This window comes from Bison bison, unplaced genomic scaffold (genome assembly GCF_000754665.1).
Source record: "Bison bison bison isolate TAMUID 2011002044 unplaced genomic scaffold, Bison_UMD1.0 scf7180017864296, whole genome shotgun sequence".
Taxonomy (NCBI): Eukaryota; Metazoa; Chordata; class Mammalia; order Artiodactyla; family Bovidae; genus Bison; species Bison bison.
Window position 1 is genome coordinate 3,593,904 of NW_011494868.1, and position 15,725 is coordinate 3,609,628.

Below are 15,725 nucleotides of genomic sequence, written 5' to 3' on the forward strand. Positions count from 1 at the left end.
GGAAAGTTATGACCAACCTAGATAGCATATTCAAAAGCAGAGATATTACTTTGCCAACAAAGGTTCGTCTAGTCAAGGCTATGGTTTTTCCTGTGGTCATGTATGGATGTGAGAGTTGGACTGTGAAGAAGGCTGAGTGCCGAAGAATTGATGCTTTTGAACTGTGGTGTTGGAAAAGACTCTTGAGAGTTCCTTGGACTGCAAGGATATCCAACCAGTCCATTCTGAAGGAGATCAGCCCTGGGATTTCTTTGGAAGGAATGATGCTAAAGCTGAAACTCCAGTACTTGGCCACCTCATGCGAAGAGTTGACTCATTGGAAAAGACTCTGATGCTGGAAGGGATTGGGGGCAGGAGAAGAAGGGGATGACAGAGGATGAGATGGCTGGATGGCATCACTGACTCGATGGATGTGAGTCTGGGTGAACTCCGGGAGTTGGTGATGGACAGGGAGGCCTGGCGTGCTGCAATTCATGGGGTCGCAAAGAGTCGGACACGACTGAGCGACTGATCTGATCTGAATAGCAATATATTGAGAGGAGTCTAGGACATAATTTGGAGGCACTTAGATATGAATTTTATTCCCAGTTCTACAGTTTAATGGCTGTGACCTCAGTCAATTTACTTAAACCTTTCAGAGAAATCTCAGTTTCCTGTTTTATGAAACAGCGTTATTAATACCCTTATTATTTCATTAATATTATTATTTCATTAATAAGAATGAAATTAGATAATGCTTTTAAGTGTTTAGCACAGTCTGTGGCCTATAATAAAAGTTCAGTAAGTGATGGCTGTATAATGACATCTGTGGTTACACAGTTTAAAAAAAGCTGAATCAATTCATTTTAAAATAATGTAATTTTTACTACTACATGTATCTTAAATTCCTTTCCGAAAAAACTGCAATCTTTTTCTTAAGTATTGCTTTTTAGAAAGAACCACTGAAATGTGTTACATTTGTGAAACAGAGCAAAACAAATACTTCACTCCGTAATGTTTTCCTTGGAGAGCGGGTGTGTATGTCCTCACTCTCCGAGATTAAAAAGTCCTGCCCAGACCAATAGAGGAAACTGGAATTGTTTATTTGGGGAAACTCAGATAACCAAGGGCTGTTTCAGTTACATCATGAAGTCAGAGGCACACTGTTTATCCCTAGTGAGTTGCTTTACGGGGTCCTTAAGGCTTTTTCTCCACCCCTATCACCCTGCAAACCTGGTACCGAGGTCTGAGGACTGTGAGGCTGTCACAGAGACAAATCGGTTAAGAGCGTCTGGGAGGCGGACCGCTGGGTCCAGTTTTCTTGGCTCTGTCACTTGCTAGCTATGATCCTGGGCGGCCAAGCTCACCTCCTGAAGCCTTAGTTCCTCATCTGTACAAACAAAGCACAGCTTCAGAGGACGGTTGTGATGATGCAGTGAGAGAATCTGCAGCAAACTCTTTGCTCACAACCTGGCTCAGGGTTCTCAGAAAATGCCTCCTGCCGCATCTGACCAGTGGCGGCGGCGACGCGTCCGTGGCGAGGCAGGGAACTCAGCTCTGGCTCTTCTGCCTCAAATAATCTGGTAACAATCTTCAGATGAAAATCAGACCATAAGTTTGCCTTCCAGATACGGCAGAACCAGCCACAGATTTACAGAGTTAAATAGCAGTAAGGGCCGATGCCTGGCCTTGTTCAGCTCACCCTTTCCCACCAATCCCCAACTCTGCACTTCATCCTTGAGGAAGAAGCCTGGAGAGAACAAAGGATTTGGGTGTGTAGTCCTCACACTTAGAAGAGTTGCAAGTCAAATCCAGGACTAACAGGTCCTGGCTGTTAGTCTTGTGTTCGCTCGGGTGTTCCATGGGCATGACTGCATGCTCAGTCGTGTCCGATTCATTGGGACTCCATGGACTGTAGCCCACCGGGCTCCTCTGTCCACAGGGTTTCCCAGGCACGACTGCTGGAGTGGGTTGCCATTTCCTCCTCCAGGGGATCTTCCTGGCCCAGGGATGGAACCCGGGTCTCCTGCATTGGCAGATTCTTGACCACTGGGAAAGATGTCTTCCTAGGGAGACAGCTGGGAAACCATGCTTCCCTAATGCTTATGTGCAGTTTCTAAGGGCTTTGTTGTTTACATATTTCATTCACCTGGAAAACATGCCAAAAGCATTTAAAAAAAAAAATGAACGGCTATGAAGAAAATTCAATTCAGCTTTCAAGAGAAATTGATGATTTTGCTCCAGGTGGCTGTCTTGGATGTTTTATTAGGTGCTAAGTGCTGATCTCTTTTGTTCCTTTCTGCCAATCTACAATCTCTGTTTCTTGGTATTTGTGCTGTGTTCACGTGGCACTCTGACCTGAGCAGGCGGAGTGAGCCTCATTTCCCAGGTCCCGCGTTTTATTGCTAGGATACCAGGCTACCAAAATGAGACAGTGTTACATCCAACGGTCTGAGGCATATACACGCAGTGTGGTTTCTGCCGAGGCCAGTCCTCTGCTCAGCGTTGGACCCTCTGAAAGGCTGCCAGGCCTCCTTTGTTTGTTGCTCAGGCTCTCCTTCCATTTCTTCGCCAAAGAACCCGAACCCTAGATTCTTTGTTTTTCTTTTATAGCTTCTGGTCACCCACACTGTTTCTTCTGCCACCTTGAACTTGGCTCGGACCGGGAAGTGCCTTCCAGATTTGCCAATCATGTGAACGTCGAGTTCAGCATGCCTACAACGTCTGCCTCCAAAGCTGCTGTGAGATCCATCTCTGTGGAAGACAAGACGGACGTCAGGAAGTGGGTCAATTATTCCGCACACTACAGCTACAAGGTAGCCTCGGGGGGCATCTGGCTAATGCTTCCAAGTCTGTCTATTTACCCCCAAACGCTCCCTGCTCCCATTCCTATTAGCAATGCCCGCCCGGGGTGCAGACGGGCGCTCCGGCCACCGTGGAGGTGACCCACCGTGCATAGCTGGGCTTGAGTCTGCTCCGAGCTAAATGAATAATCCTGCTCGTGGGCAACAGAAAGGCTGGAAAGAGAAATAGAGGCTAATGAAAGAGGAGGATATAATGTCTCAGTTGTCATGAACAACAACAAAAGAGTCATGGGGTAAGGGGATTATTATTACTCTTTTATCATATAATTTATGTGCAGTGGAGTGGGCTTGGAAGTGCAGGCAGGCTCAGGAAAATGCTAACTCTAAGCATATATTTCAGCTGCAGATGTTGATGAAGTGGATCTGAGTGACATTAAGACACATCTGACCTGGTCACTGGGCTGTAACAGAGCAATCTCAAAAGCCAAGCAAACCTTTATAGTAGTAACAGGATCAGGGCTGCATAGGGGGCCGTGAAGCTGGAGAGTTCTGACATAAAGAGTGATTATATCCTGGGGAGTTAAGAGATTCAGTAGGAAGAGATTCTAGTGGTAAAGAACCCGTCTGCCAATGCAAGAGACATCGAGGTGCGGGTTCCATCCCTGGGTTGGGAAGGTCCCTTGGAGGAGGGCATGGCCACCCACTCCAGGATTCTTCCCTGGAGAATCCCATGGACAGAGGAACCTGGCGGGCTAAGGCCCATAAAGTTGCAAAGAGTCGGACACGACTGAAGCAACTGAGTACACACACGGGAGATTAAATGCCAAAGGGGATGGAAAATGGGGAGGGGGGGACATACTGAAGAAGGATTTGGCAAAGTGGTTTAATAATTTTCTATTCATAATAACATGCTTAGATTTATACCATCGTTTAATTGTTCTTTAAATGTTTCCTTAGTTGTGTGATCCAAAACATTCAACTACCGAAAAGAACAAATACTCCATCTTGTGGCCAGAAAAAAAAAAAAAAAACTCAGCACTGCAAACATGACCATAGTCAGCTGTTTTGTCTTGAATTCTTTCCCTCATTATTATAAATATCGGTATTGAGGGAAGCAGCTTTCATTATGAAGCTCCGTAACACAAAAGATTCCCTGCCTGACTTCTCAAAAGGCTTCGGATGAGCTGTGTCACTCTCAAGACAAGATTAATTGATTAGTCCCTTTATAATTAACAGCTATAGTATTCTGCAAAAGATACAGGCAGAACTGTAAATACTATTGGACACTTTTTTTTTTTTTTTGGCTGTGCCGCATGGCAGAACTGTAAATACTACTGGACACTTTTTTTTTTTTTTGGCTGTACCGCATGGCAGGTAAGATTTTAGTTCACTGACCAGGGATCGAACCTGTGCCCCTTGCAGTGGAAGTGCAGAGTCCTGACCTTTGGACTGCCAGGGAATTCTCCGCAGACTGTTTAAAGGGACAAAGTCATAGAGAGTGTAAACAGCCAACTGCAAAGAAATCCATTCATTTGATAAACCTTTGTGTATGCCTGTATTATTGGGGTTTAACAGTTAAAAAGGGCCTGCCCTGTCTTACAGAGCCTGTGGTGTGGTGGGGCTGGGCAAGTGTACTGGATGCAGGGGAAGTATACCCAGGGGGGCACCTGATTCTACCTGGGGAGTCAAGAATAGCTTTACAGGAGACTCTGAGCAACTGTGCAAGGCAAAGGATTTCCCAGGTGGACTGAGAGGGAGAGCAATTCCAGACCAAGCCAAGGGCATGTGCACATTCAAAGCCATGATGTACACAGGCCCAGTAGCTTGGTGTGGCTAAACCCCAGAACATTAACCAAACTATAAGGACGACTCTCAAAGAACCTAGTGAGGTTTTTCTCTTTTGGTTAGTTGTTGGGATGTTTTCCTGATATTTTCTGATTATTTCTCTCCGATGTTTATTCCTTGACAGGTGGAAATTGAGCAAAAAAAGAGTTTGAAGCTGGACTTGGAAGGAGACGACATGGAAAATCCCAAGGAGTGCGGGGTCCAGTGATGAGGCTGTCTTGCAGGGGTTCCTGACCCAAGCGGCCCGATAGGATGTCTTCCTGAATAGCTAAAATTCAAGTCAGTACCTAGCATGGCTCCTCCCTGTGGGGAACAGGGTATGGAGTGTCCTGTTTGCAGTTACCTGTATTCTAACAGGAACCCTAAGGTGGCTGCCTGAGAGAGGCTCTGACTATGCTTGAAGCTCTCGGGTCCCCTGGCCTGTGGAGCTTACCATATAATTAAGCCTCGTCTCCACTCTTGCTTATCTCACGGCTCTTGCGTGTGGCTTGTCGTGACTGATAATAGTCAGGAAAAGACCCCCCCACCCCCGCCACCCCCTACAGCATTGGTGCAGTTCCTTCCTGATGTTCATCTGTCAATCAATTTCTGGAAAACAGTTTCTGGAGAAGTTAATTAACCAAGACTCCACCTCCATCATTCCCTCTAGAGAAAAAATGACAAAAGGTACAAAACCAATTTCTTCTCTGGGTCTGCTAGACCTTTCATGGGTGTCTCCGTGCTTCAAACGTTAGCACTATGCAAGAAGGACGTTTCTGAAATGTTTTCTTCCGGGTTCGAGATTGAAACGCTTTTTCCATCTTTCTAAAGTGTCAGTCCCAGGGTTCACCATCCTGGGTCACAATAGACAATGGGGAAAAGGGCACAATAGGATGCTTTTAAATTCCGTAATTAGCCCTGTATTCTGCAGAGTGGCTGTTGAAGGGAAAGCAAAATTGAGCTATTTTTCTTCATTCCGGGGAAAAGGAACGTTCATTTTGAGATAATATTCAATTCAGGAGACAGCTTCAAGCTCAGTGATTTTCTAAATTCACAGTGAAAAATATATGCCATTTCTGACTCCTGAAATAAATGGATACATATTATCTCAGGCATTTGTCAAGGGCATTTTGGGAACTCCATTTTATACCTCATAGCCAATAGACAGCTGTGTGTCTCTAACTCAGACTTTACAGGAAATGTAATTTGAAAAGATCATTTTAAAAGCTGTTTCAAAATTAAGCTTGTATGAGTTTTTCCTAAAAATCCACAGTTTGATAATCACAGTATTCTAATAGATCTGAAAGGCAGAAGACTCTAGGGTAGAGATAGGGGGAAGCCATATTTTTCTAATGTTGGGAACCTTAAATCCTGATTCCAAGGATCTAGGACACTCAGTATTCTTTCTCTTCATCTGCTCCTGCTCACATTTTGTACCTCCGCATCCCAAAGGGGATACTAGCTCAACAATTTAAAGGCAGCTTTTATTTGCCTTCTTAGTTCTCTGATGAAGAAGAGAGTAAGGGGGGCAGAAAGTACGCCTATCAGATTTATAGATGACCCAGAAGTAGACACATATATCTAGTCTGTTGACTAGTAGATTCAGGATTAATTCATCCCATGAATACTCACTGAATTCTAACTATGTACTGACATTGGGATACAGAAATCATTATAATTTTTGAAATATGTGAACATAAGACTGAAACTAAAAGGATAAAATTGAACAGGCATTAACGAGAGACTTCCATATTCTGAGTTTCTTAAATGCAACCTTCTGAGTATAGATGAGGGCACCTATGTGTGTACGATGTGTGTGTTAATGGGAAAGGTGTTAGAAAGTCCTGGTTTCACAGCAGCTTTTGTAGGAATGTTTTCATAGGGAAATGTGAGTCCAGCTTTGAGTTAGGGGTATCTCACGGCTAAACGGACACACTCGGCCTGTGGTGACAGAAATCCAGGGAGCCCTGCACGCGGCACAGTTCAGTCCACATCTGCATGGAGGACTGGGTTCCCTTCTGGGAACCGAATTTTAAGAGAGACATTAATAAATTATTGCATCCAGAGTCAGGTGGCCAGGACCATGAAGAGTCTGATTATATGTGGAACCAGGGAATAGTTCCCCTGAAGAACAGAAGATATAGCTGCAAAGGGAAAAAGAGAGGATGATATAATAGCTGCCTTGAAATCTCCATTGAACTATAAAAGGGGAGAGGAACTGGATTTTTCCTGTGTTGCTTCAAAGGGCAAAAAGAGGAGCTTAATAGATGACAGATGTTTGCTTCAACACAAGAAAGAACCTTGTAATAGGAGTTATTCTAAAGAGGAATGGACTCAACTAGTAGAATTTCCAGTTGCTATAGATACCCAAGCAAAAGCTAAAATAACCCATCTCTCCTAAATGCCATGAAAGGGACTCTAAGATTGGATGTAGGCAAGGTTCTTACCAAGATACCTTCTACATAGATGTTTAGTTTCAGCAGTAATAGGACTCTAACTCTACCTGGTTTTAGTTTGTAAGTGGCTTTTCATGCTCTTTGAAATACGGTGGGTTCCTCTAGAGGTCTTTGTCAAGTGGGGGGACTCCAAGGCATAGTCCTTCCCCCATTGTGCTAAAAGCTCCTGAGGATTCCTCATAGAAGCACTGAGATGGGTGGAAGAGTTGTCAAGGTCAAGCGTATTCTAACACCTTCTTTACCCAAGTTTAGAGCCCTGCACCCTCTCAAGAGCTCCGCTTCACCTGCTGGCATCGCGTACGTATTGGTGGTTGGAGCCTTTTTTCCTATTGGTTAATTCTCATTGCCTTTGTGCTTTACCTGGATTTTTTTTTTTTTTAAACCAAGGGTTGGAAAACTTCCTTCCATGCTATCTACATTCAAATTATCATTCATTTTTAAAAACTTAATATCTTGATTTCATCAGATTTGTTTTTCCTCTGTATTTTAGAAATTGTTTATGGGTAGCATTTAGGGAATTGCAAAATGTAAGACTACTTATTTTTAGACATAGTTTCTATGTAGTTTTGTTAATAGCCTACATAGAAAACACAGTTGGAGAAATACCTTTTTGATATGCAGATTGTAAGTTTGCTACCCTGGATTTCTATTTTGTGTGTCTATAGCCACAAATATTCCTTTTCTATGTTACCAGTAATGTGAAAATATTAGAAGTGAATTCATTTTACCAGTACACAGACTGTTACTATTAGAACATAAATTAGATGTCCCTTGATATCAAGAGCTGTGCTTTTTTTTTTTTTTTTTTTGAGGCTGGTGACTTGCTTTATGACTTCATAGTAAAGGAAGATAAGAAATGCTCTCATTATGATATATCAGACAAGAGAATATGAGGTACTTTGGGGGGAGACCATTAACCCCCCCTTTGCCACTCTTACTCTTGTGAACATAGTACTAGTTATGTCTTATCAAAATTTTGTATTTCACTTAAATATAATCTGGACAGTTTTTTTTTTTTTCTATTTTGTCCCCCGACCCCCACCTGCCCTGACCATCCTGCATTATTTTCAGGGTTAATAACTCTTGAGAACGTTATTTTGGAGGTGGGGGGCACTGCGTGGCTTGCAGAATCTTAATTCCCTGACTAGGGATTAAACCTGGGTCACCACATTGAAAGCTCTCAGTTATAACCACTGGACTGCCAGGGAATTCCTGAGAATGTTGTTTAATGTAAAATATTTCTTATTTGAAATGAGAGTAATTTCTTTTCAGATCTTATAGATGAGGGCAGGAGCTTCAAAGTGTTAGCCGCTCATTTGTATCTGACTCTTTGCAACCCCTGGACTGTAGCCCGCCATACTCCTCTGTCCATGGGATTCTCCAGGCAAGAGTATACTGGAATTCAGTTCAGTTCAGTTCAGTCGCTCGGTTGTGTCCAACTCTTTGTGACCCCGTGAATCGCAGCACGCCAGGCCTCCTTGTCCATCACCAACTCCCAGAGTTCACTCAAACTCATGTCCATTGAATCGGTGATGCCATCTTATCCTCTGTCATCCCCTTCTCCTCCTGCCCCCAATCCCTCCCAGCATCAGGGTCTTTTCCAATGAGCCAGCTCTTCACATGAGGTGGCCAAATTATTGGAGTTTTGGCTTTAGCATCAGTAGGTCCCCAGAAATTCACATTCCCAAGAAATGTGACTCGTGGAGGCAAGAAATGTATCTTATTCTTTCTTTCTACTATCTAGCACCAAACTTGGAATATAATAAATTTCAGCTACCTTAAATCCATGCCGATAGGACAAACATATTCATGTAATAAAGAAAAATTATTAGGTATTCAGTAAATGTTTGCTGAATGAATACTGACCCTGAGACTCCAAGACTACCTAACCCTTCCTTATCATCAAACATCATTAACCTTAAAGCATACAAGCACGCTTTCATTTCCTGGAGCACTTAAGTAATTTCTTTTCTTGCCTCCACTGTCAACTAATAACTGTCAGCACTTAAGCACTTAATGTGCAGCTGAATTTAAACTACAGTGAACCTTATTCATATTGAAAAACATTTTTGTGCCCAAAGATAATAGCAGCACAGATGCTGTCAATAGTCTGGATTACTGATTCAGTTTTGTTCTGGCAGGTCAGAGAGCTCTGTGAGCCCGAGCCTTGTCTCTTCGAATGGTCTGTGGGAGAAGGAAGCATTTGCTAGAATCGTGGGCAGTCTTGTGTGCTAGGTCTTTCATTTTCCCTAACAGTAACCACTCACCAGTGTCGCTGTTTATTTTGTTATCATAGTAAGAAGGAGACCTGATAGTAAGGAGGCCTGAGACAGTAAGCTGAAACTTGTCAAGTAACATCAGGATTGCAGAACTGCTTTAAATCTTGTAAGTTTCATGGTGGTGGGAAAACAGAATGATCCGGAAATTTTCCTCCAACTCTTGAAAATATTAAGTTGATGTGAATAGGAAGCGCTGCCATCGAGCCTACTTTTTAAATTTTTCTCCGTTGGGAATGGTAACTTTAACTCTTCTATGAATGATGATTGTAAGTTAATTCTGGCATATCTAGAGTTTAGGTCATGTTAAAAATGCAACAGGAACTTCAAACAAAACTGGCCAAAAAACTAAATCCACAAAAAATATCATCCAATAAAGGAATTATCTCTTAACATTTCACTAATAAGTGTCATCCGAACCGTGACAGCTCTTATGAAATTAGTCATAGCACTCTCACCAACTTCTAAACATGTTTTCTAAACATGACCAATCTTTAAGTGCCAATTCCCTACAAGTCACCGTTTCTTCATTTCTTAATTATGTTCTTTGTAAATGAAACTTGCTTTCGATATTGTGGCTCATATTTATGTATTTAAGGAATTAAAAGTGAAAGAGATGTTTAAGGCAGTCAACAAGGTAGAAAATAAATGTGTGTGTCAGTAGTGTTCTCCCATGTATTCACTAAACCAGGAAAATGGAATTTTTACATTTCTATTAATGGTGCCTTAGCAAGTCTGGTTAAGAGTCTAGTTCTTTTAACAACTGGAAAAAAAAAAGTATCTCTGAATTTGTAATATTCCAGGCCTGTAAAGGCAGAAAATATCCATAGTAATGTGTTTGGTAGTGCCTGAAGAGAGGCAAATAATAATGGCATTTAATGAAAAGTTATGAAAGAACAGAATCAAAAAATATAAAGTACAGAGAAATGACAAATAGAGCACTGGCCACCAAACCTCAAAATATGTGAATGAGAGGTCATCCCTTAAAAGTAAGGAGCTCCAGGAATACTAAGTTTGCCTGGCAGGGATAAACAATAGAGGTAATTGAGTTCAACAAGTATTTGGTCAAGGTTCTGTCCCAGCAGCCAGTTCTGTAATGGGAGCTAAGGACACTGCGGACTGCTGATGTAAAGAGAACCAGGGTTTCTAGGAATCTTTAAAGGACACGGTCATAGCGAAAATCATCATGGCAAGTCACTGGCTATTTTTCCAATTGGGTTTCAGAAACCTCAGCTAAAAAAGTGAAGACGCCGGACTAATTGTCCCCTCAGGTCCTCTCCAGCTCCACTTGCATAAACGGTGCTCTGGTGCCACCGTTGGTCATACTCCATGTCAGTGGGACTCTCCATACAGTCTTGAGAAGCAGGAAGTTTAGGATTTGAATACTGGGGAAAGCAGCTGGCCCATCTTTCCCCTTTTTATGTCTCTATCATTGACCGTCTGCCCACATGACCCTGCAACCCTCTATTTAGAAGCTGCCTTCAAAACACAGAGAAACATGGTGGATCGTAATCTCATTGGCACCCTGCTCCGGAAGTTCCCCTAGCATCATCCAGCACAGCAGTGGTGTGAGGGTGAAGAGGACTTCACAGGATTTGGATACTACCCGAAACAGAAGTAGGTCTAACCCTCCAAGATATGGAAGGCTGACCAACAATTTATAAATATGTCCTTTTATATAAAAGACTTCGGAGATCGAAGGAAGAAAAAACAGGAAAGATTCTGGGAATATCTGTCACATAGTTATGGCAAAACCAGACTAGAGAAAGGGCCGGTCCTCCCTATCCGATCTTTTAGTAACAGGAAAATATAACTATTAATTTTTTTAAAACCACATACAAGCTACACAGTAGCATCTCCTTTGTGGTATGTGTTAGTATGATTTTGTTTCTAGTACTAAGAGTTGGTCAAATGTAATGGCTTAATTCCAGCCAGCCAGAGGAAGAAATTCCAGCCTCCTCCTCCTTCCGGCCCCATCTTCTGCCTCAGATCGAGCCCTCAGCGCTGGCTGCGGACTCCCTCTAGCTGCACTGTGACTGACGCCTTAAGCTCCGCGGTCTTGCCTCCGTGTGCTTCAGGGTCAGTGTCCTCATGTGGTTCCCAATGGGAGCAGCTCTGGGGAAGCAGATGTGCACTCAGGTCCTGACAGCAAGCAGTTAGTTGGACCAGAGCGTCTAAGGGTTTTGAAGTACTGAGGTAGCAGAGGGAAGAATATGAACAGCTCTCACTCTGAGTCAGTGTTCATTTAACCTTTGTGTCAGCCTGCCAACAGAACCTAGAGAAAGTTTACCGTATTCAGGAAATGAAACAACCAGTGTGTTAAGCCTGGAAGTGATAAAAGAGCGCCTCCTCCTCACTCTCCACTTGTGATGCTCATCGTGAATTTCAATATGTCAGGATGGAGGGACCCAGGGTCCCAGTGAACGATTCAGCTGGTCCAAGGCTTGGGTTTTCCTTTCTTCATCATCCATCCTCATTCAGTGTTGTGATTTATTTTATGTAAAAAGTTTACTTAAAAAAATATGTGCCTATGTAATAAAGTCTACACACTGGCTAACTCTAAGGACGTGAGGTTTTGTTTTCAATTGTTCTGCTGATTATCATCTGTAACCCCCTTTTTGAGCTATGAAAAAGACCTATTAATAAAAACTTTTAAACAAAATCTGTCACGATGCAAGATTTAATTTGATCAAGCATAATAAAAAATGTTTATTATTAAGACTCATCACCCAGTTAATACAGTGAGTGATCATAAGTTGACAAGTAACCAAGTGATTTGTATCCTAAGTTGTTTATCATGAATATACTTTAGTGAATTCAAGATATATTTTCTGCATTCCTACTTTGTGCCTAATTCTGTAAGAAAACAGTTCTTATAGGGATTTTTTTGGCAGTAAGAAAATACATATATAAATAAGTGAGAAATATAAAACAGAATATAATCAAATAACACACTTATTTATATTATGTTCCTGGCATATTGTTCAGTTCAGTTCAGTCGCTCAGTTGTGTCCGACTCTTTGCGACCCCATGAACCACCAGGCCTCTCTGTCCATTACCAACTCCCAGAGTCCAGCCAAACCCATGTCCATTGAGTCGGTGATGCCATCCAATCATCTCATCCTCTGTCGTCCACTTCTCCTGCCCTCAATCTTTCCCAGCATCAGGGTCTTTTCAAATCAGCTCTTCACATCAGGTGGCCAAAGTATTGGAGTTTCAGCTTCAACATCAGTCCTTCCAATGAAAATCCAGTACTGCTCTCCTTTAGGATAGACTGGTTGGATCTCCTTGCAGTCCAAGGGACTCTCAAGAGTCTTCTCCAACATCACAGTTCAAAAGCATCAATTCTTCTGTGCTCAGCTTTCTTTATATTCCAACTCTCACATCCACACATATTGTTAGCACTCAACAAAAAACTGTTTAATTCACTGATGAGTCCAAATGACTAATGTCAACATAAATGCAGGGAAAAAAATCATTATGGACTAAAATACTTGGGAGGTTTTCATAAGAAAGACGGCTTTTCAGTGAGGCCTAGAGGTGGGGATAAAATTGAATTCAGTGGCAAGAGAACAGGGGTTTAGAGTTGGGAAGAAGCAAATATAAACATAATTGGATTAAGAGATAAGCCTCACCTGGGTCAGGGGTTCATGCACACCAAGAGGTACAAGTGACAGAGGGGCCAGCTGTGGGAGAGCTGGCCTCCAGCTTGGGGCTGGACTCAGTCTCGTAAATGCCATGGAGCCACTTGAGGATCTTGCCAAGAAAGCTTTATTCTGGAATGACTAATCTGTCTGCAACATGCAGGTTGTTTTGGTCTAGGGGAAAGATTAAAGGCAAGGAAAATAAAGGGTGGTTTTTTGGTTTGGTTTGGTTTTTTTTTTTGGTGTAAACAAGAAAGAGAGATCTGTGTTTTGTTTAGTTCAAACAGACCATAGACATCTTATTGCAAAATACAGTTATCCACAAGGGGAGAACTCAGGCCAATTCAGTGGTGCCTACTTTGAGAAAACTCTATCCTGAACAGAACACACAGAGTTTCATAGCCTAGTCGGCGCAAAAGTAATTTATATTAGTAACTTATCAGGTGTACAATAGGATGAAAAGCCAAATAGGAGCATAAGGTTTTCTTAGATTGTGGATATTCTACTCCTTCCCCCTATCCTTCCCTTCCTATCTGCCCAGAGTCCTCTTGAGCAAATGTTGAGACCTAATTGTCTAGTTCCTGTGCTGTCACAAGGTTTTAGCTTTCTAAAATCCCCCTTTCTTTTAATATCCAAGTGGAGCAACTACTCAAGTAACTTTTGGGAGCCAAGTATGCTTCCTGGGGTTCCTTAGGATGTAGGGGAGGAAGGGCTGGGAATGAGAGGAAGTGAAGACGAGGATTTAAATGTCTTCCGTGTCACCTGTCAGCTCTCACTCTAAACTCCTCTCAGCTCCTCTTTCATCACTTCCTACTGTGTGCTCTGTATTCCTCCATGCTGGGCACTTTCTGACTCCCTAGACATAATAACATGACTGAACACTTAGGTAGTACTTATACTCTGGTGACACCACCTGTACCAAGTATTTTAGATCTTATTTAATGATGGCAGCCCCCTCTCTCCATGCGTCAAGGCACTAATAATTCAAGGCTGGTGGTACAATTGATGCTTACTTTAGTTTAAAATCAATGGTGAGTATTTACAGCAGGGAAAGAACCTAAAACAAAGCATCACATATCCCTGTTTCTAAAGTTCATTGCCAATAACCCACAGAGGGAATTCTTATTAAAGATCTTTCTCACTTAGCTCTAGCTTGAGTAAAGGCACCAATCCTTCAAGTCCCCAGACTTACTGTTTCACTGCCAAGGGAGAACTGAAAACTCTTCTTAAAATCCCATCTTAAGTGGGAATTAAGTTTTGAAGTTTCAACACTCTTGAAAATCACTTAAATTGTCTACAAAATAGACTAGGGTGTCAGTCTTTAATGAAAGTCACTCTGTGACTCTCAATTTTTCAGCTTCTTCATGGAGGATACCACCCGAATCATCACCACCCAAAATCCCAGCCCCCTGAAAAGTGCCTTCCAGTTCACGGTCAATGTGGAGAAATCATTCAAATGAGTCACACAATTATTCCCTGAGTTTAGCGATGTGAATTGACTGTTTCAGGCTTGACAGCATCTTTTATCTGCCTCACAGATCCACTGAGTGGAATGGCAGACCAAGTAACTTGAACAGAAGTATATCCATTATACTTCACTTTATTACACAAGGCAATTTTTAATTCCACTCCATCACATCCTGTTATGGACCCAAGAAAAGATGCTGAAGTATCTTTCCATACCAAAGAGAATTATGTGTTAGATCTCAAAGAGAACTTATTCACGATTTTTATTTAGAGGTCTCAAAATTAGAGATAATATTTTTCAGTAGGAGTTAAAACCAAAATACAGGTACTTTTCCCAAACACAGTCTAGGTCTCAACAGAAAAGAATGGGATGAAATCTATTCTCTACCTGTCAAGAGCGGACCCAGGGGTCAAGACTTCTCTCTTAGCCCCCTCTGCTCTCCTCCCTTCTTTTCACCAATAGGGATAAAGTCCCAGAAGCCCAAACTAATCTGCTGACAGTAGCAGAGAAAAGGATATATATATAATTCAGAAACTGGGACAGTCTCCAGTTATTTCTTCCCACATTGAACTCTTTTTGAACAAGCCCCCATTGTACATCTTTTCTACTGCCTTTAATGCTTATCTGCTGCATTTTAACATTTTATATTTATTGGCTTTATCCTCCTCATTAAAAAGCAACAGCTATTATTGCTTTCTCAGTATATGGCCAAAGTGCACCTAAACCAAAATGAGTCAGCAAGTGTAATCAACATGCAACTGAATATGACTAAAATTCATTCTGTATTTTAGTTAAGACTTTCTTGAAGTCAACTTCTCTTTCCCTTTCTGAGCCTCTGCAGTCTGGGAAATCTACTGCTGCTTTTCTTTCTCTATGCACCTCAGAGGTTTACTGCTGTTAGAAATGCTGCAAGAATGCTGAATTCTCCCAGTTTGCTCAGTTCAGTTCAGTCGCTCAGTCGTGTCCAGCTCTTTGCGACCCCATGAATCGCAGCATGCCAGGCCTCCCTGTCCATCACCAACTCCTGAGTTCACTCAAACTCACGTCCATCGAGTTGGTGATGCCATCCAGCCATCTCATCCTCTGTCGTCCCCTTCTCCTCCTGCCCCCAATCCCTCCCAGCATCACAGTCTTTTCCAGTAAGTCATCTCTTCGCATGAGGTGGCCAAAGTACTGGAGTTTCAGCTTTAGCATCATTCCTTCCAAAGAAATCCCAGGGCTGATCTCCTTTAGAAGGGACTGGTTGGATCTCCTTGCAGTCCAAGGGACTCTCA

The 15,725-nt window shown here is 42.3% G+C and overlaps 1 protein-coding gene across 1 annotated transcript in view; it reads left to right on the plus strand.

Annotated features, from left to right (window-relative positions):
* The window catches only part of STON2 (stonin 2), a 177,131-nt gene extending 168,678 nt beyond the window's left edge, over window positions 1-8,453 (plus strand). The window contains exons 7-8 of the mRNA XM_010850877.1: window positions 2,593-2,795; window positions 4,753-8,453. Coding sequence (XP_010849179.1) covers window positions 2,593-2,795; window positions 4,753-4,836 — 287 coding nt within the window. The 3' untranslated portion in view covers window positions 4,837-8,453. The remainder of the gene's footprint in view (window positions 1-2,592; window positions 2,796-4,752) is intronic.
* The last annotated feature ends 7,272 nt before the right edge of the window (window positions 8,454-15,725 follow it).